The sequence below is a fragment of the Gopherus evgoodei genome, chromosome 9 (assembly GCF_007399415.2).
Source record: "Gopherus evgoodei ecotype Sinaloan lineage chromosome 9, rGopEvg1_v1.p, whole genome shotgun sequence".
In the NCBI taxonomy this organism is placed as follows: domain Eukaryota; kingdom Metazoa; phylum Chordata; order Testudines; family Testudinidae; genus Gopherus; species Gopherus evgoodei.
Window position 1 is genome coordinate 81,739,823 of NC_044330.1, and position 3,854 is coordinate 81,743,676.

A 3,854-nucleotide genomic window follows, 5' to 3' on the forward strand; every position below is an offset into this window, starting at 1 on the left:
TACATTATACAGAAAAGGGATAGCCCAAGTACTGAGATTCAACATAATCTTCTTTAAAAAACAGCTGTTTATGTTCTACTCTACAGACACTTTAGTGTCGGTACGCAGAGTTTCATTTCATTGGCAAGCAAATGATCATAGATCATAGAAAATATAAACTTGGAAATGTTTGAGTTAACATACCAATATGTAGCATATTTCTATGTAAAATAAATCAAATATTTTGCACACAGGTGATATTTTTCTAAGACCTGGGAGTCTGTATACAGGTAAAATATAGTCAACACTTCATAATATAATGAAGCATAACGTGGCATGATGTGAAATGATGTTACATCCTGTAACATCATGAGCTCTTTATATGGCAGAGTGACACATGAAGCATCAGAAATTAAAAAAAAACCTAATGCTGACGAACAGCTTTAGCGTTGTAACAGTATCCACTCTAAATGGTTTTGTCATTAGTGATTTTTTTTTTCAATCCTTGCTCCTGCTTCCACTTGAGTCATTGGTAAAACTCAGTCGATTTCACTGGGAACAGGATCAGGTTAATTGGCCCCAATCCTGCACACAACGAAGTGAATGGCAAAACTCCCATTTACCTCACTGGTGCAGGATCAGACCCAGTGTAAGTACAGGATACATTAGATAATCCATGGGTGGAATTCCAACAGCATATATTTCAGCTTTCCATATATCCAGCATGACCAATTCTAGAATGCATTACAGCTTTCATGGAACAATTGGCACTAGGAGGCACTTGAGTGATATGTTTAAAAACTTATCTTTGGTAAACACACAGAAAAAACCTTGCAACTAATGTTTTATTTCCTGATTATGAGAGAGATTTTAATTTGCTACTAGTATATGTGCACACACATCTAAATGGATACAGGACATTTCTAGTATAAAATGTCGTATCAAATGCAACTAAGAACACTTTTTTAAAATCACTTCAAAATGACACAGTACTGTTCTGGTGGGGTTTTGTTTGTTTGTTCTCATTATTACCATATGCTCTACCTTTAAGCTTATTTTTTCCCCCTGGTCAGTATCAAATATGTATAGGAAGAAAGTTTCCACATGCTGAATGTTCACTTTCTCCCTCATACTTTTAATATACTTTTCATATATAATTGTGCAGAATAATTAAATCACCTGCTTATACAATCTTCAGTATCAGTAGTTCAGACTCAGGACCCAATGCTGCATTCCATGCACACTAAAATTTCCTACTGAAATCAATGGGTGCACAAGAAATATAGGATAGGGCTTCAGTACAGATTGATCCTGCAAGATGATGAGCACCCTCGTGAATGACCTCAACTGCTAATGTCCTTAATGAGAGGTGAGAAATGTTCGACATCTTGCAGGATGAAGTACATAGAGAAACACTTAACCCATGAGGGTATTTCATAATTTCAGTCAATCAATGCAAATTCCAAAAATGATTTTACAGTCTGCATTGCAAAATGAACTTTAGCAGAGTTATATGAGTGAAGCTGAGGAACAAATTTGCCCTCATAGGTTCAATGTATCCATAATATCAATGTTTTTCTAAATCTATCATCTTTAAATCAGGTGTTTCTACTGATCAACTTCAAGTATCTTAGTGGCATATTTTTTCCAGATGCACTATTTAAGTTATGTTAATGAATGGTTTAGAACCTAGAACAATTGTGTATGGCACTTTGTACAATTAGAATTGTTAATATCTTTCTCTTTTTGGCCAAAAAGGATGGACAGTTCAGTCATAGAGTATGTCTGCATTAAGAACATATGACGGTCATCGTGAACTTGTTGAATAATGGCCAGTGATTTTACATAAACAAAATTTCATGATATGCTTACTGATGTTTTCAGCCCTGACTGATCAAAGACTATTGGCAATCTGCACAAAAAATGAAATTGAGTGATGTAACACTTGCTGTAATGAGGCCTTTATTTTGGACAACTGGGGTAGCGGGGTGGGCAGTGAGGAGGCTAACTTTTACTAAACCATTCCACTTTGCATTTGTATATGAAATGGATATGGCTGGTAGATGACAGGTGGCTGTCCATGAGCAACATAGTAATTGCTGAAGTTCCTGTCACTGATATATGGAGCGGGCTGATAGTAGCATGTTACGTTGGCTGCATTTGGGATGATGTTTTGTTCTCCAAGTACTTTTAAAGCAAGAATTGTAATCATGTTCAGAGTTTGTCGTCGTTCATGTCCCATGAGACACACTGTGCTCTCATTTACAACTCCGCGCAAAGTCATCAGGTAGTCATACTTGCTCTTTTCTTCCCCAATGAAATGGTTGCGCAAATATGACTCAACTTTCCTTTGCTGCTCAGCCACGTCAGGAAAATCAATGAAGAATCTGGAACACATATAACGTTCTAAAGATTTAATTTCAGCCTCATCTGCTGGCTTAAAGTCACGAACCAGAAGGTTGCTGTATTTCAGAAGGCCTCCACCTCTAATTTCTTCAGGGTTCCTTGTGGAAATAAGTTTGTATTTTAAATGGTCCATTGCCTCATTGAAGTCTCCATACATGCTCTCTGCAATAATGGTGGGATGAAAGTCTTCTGTCAATTCACATTCTGTATCACTGTAAACATTTAACATGGAGTCCAGTATTATTTGAAAGGAGTCAACGCTAAATTCAAACTGTCGTCTGAGTGAGTTTACAAATTTTAGTTCTACATTCTTCCCACTGTTGTTTGACAATGAGATGAGGCTCCAGCGGTCGTGATCAGTGGAGACTTTGACCATCTTTTGCACATATGCATCTTTCATAGTCTGAGCAGTGATCTTTTCTTTATTGACACATTTTGGTAAAAAGTCCAGTAGGCAATTCAGCACTGCCTCCTTAACAACCTGAAATTCTTGTTCACTTGGTAGTTCAACACCAAAAATGATGTCCAGGTCTTTGTAGCTAGTTCCATTCTGTTTCACAAGGATGTGACTAGCTGTTGAACCATTCAGGCGGATGTCTCTAACGGTGATTTGCTTCTCCATAAGCTGCTCCTTTACAACATGAATGATATCCTTTGGCTTTACCTCGAGTGTTGGAAAATTTCCTCTTCCATGAATGGGTATTACCTCAGTTAATACTTGATCCAGTATTTTTATCTGATCCCAAGTGAGACAACTGAATCTGTGATCTAAATCTTCAGTCATTGTGAAGTCAGTTGGTTAACTAGGAAAAAACAACACAAATATTAAGAGGAAAACATTAGGATCCACTCAAATATACAAAAGTCTGTCATATGCCATGACAAACACACATCTTACCTGTAGAAGGCACTGTTAGGCACAATAAGAAAGTAATACATTTTGCATTGAGCTATATCATGAGTTGGATGGCTGAATAACCATTGCATTTTCATTGGCCATAGCTGAATTTGGATTTTCTCAAAGTTTAACCCTATCAAATAACATTACATTATTGTTTAGTCCAGTGACTAAAATATTCTGAAGTAAATTTAGGAAACAGTATATGATTCAGTGCAAAACCACTCGCAGATTAATAATCAGAGCTTCCTCGTTATTACAATTAAATTGAGTATAGTTTTCAACCTCCAGAATTAAATGGGCAAGTTCAGTTCTGAATGAAAAGCATCCATTATTTTCAATGGCTGTTACACACGTGGAACTGCTGAAGTGAATTATTTAACAAAAGTAGAAATAATGAAAAATATTGATCTTCATGTATTTACCTCAGTATTTCTAATGCATTTGTTGCTGGAGTCTGCTAAATGTAGAGGTGCACAGCATCTCATATTTTTTCTTTTCTTTCATTATGGTTTAAGAGCTGGATGCTGAGGAATCTGTAAAATTGTTCTCATAGAATCTCTGGGCAAGT

At 36.5% G+C, this 3,854-nt stretch overlaps 1 protein-coding gene across 1 annotated transcript; it reads right to left on the bottom strand.

The window, feature by feature from the left end:
* Positions 1-1,950: 1,950 nt before the first annotated feature.
* On the bottom strand, positions 1,951-3,169 carry TENT5D (terminal nucleotidyltransferase 5D). The gene has a single exon (XM_030575751.1). It carries the CDS (start codon positions 3,167-3,169, stop codon positions 1,994-1,996), a length of 1,176 nt encoding a protein of 391 aa, XP_030431611.1. The 3' UTR covers positions 1,951-1,993.
* Between the last annotated feature and the right edge of the window lie 685 nt (positions 3,170-3,854).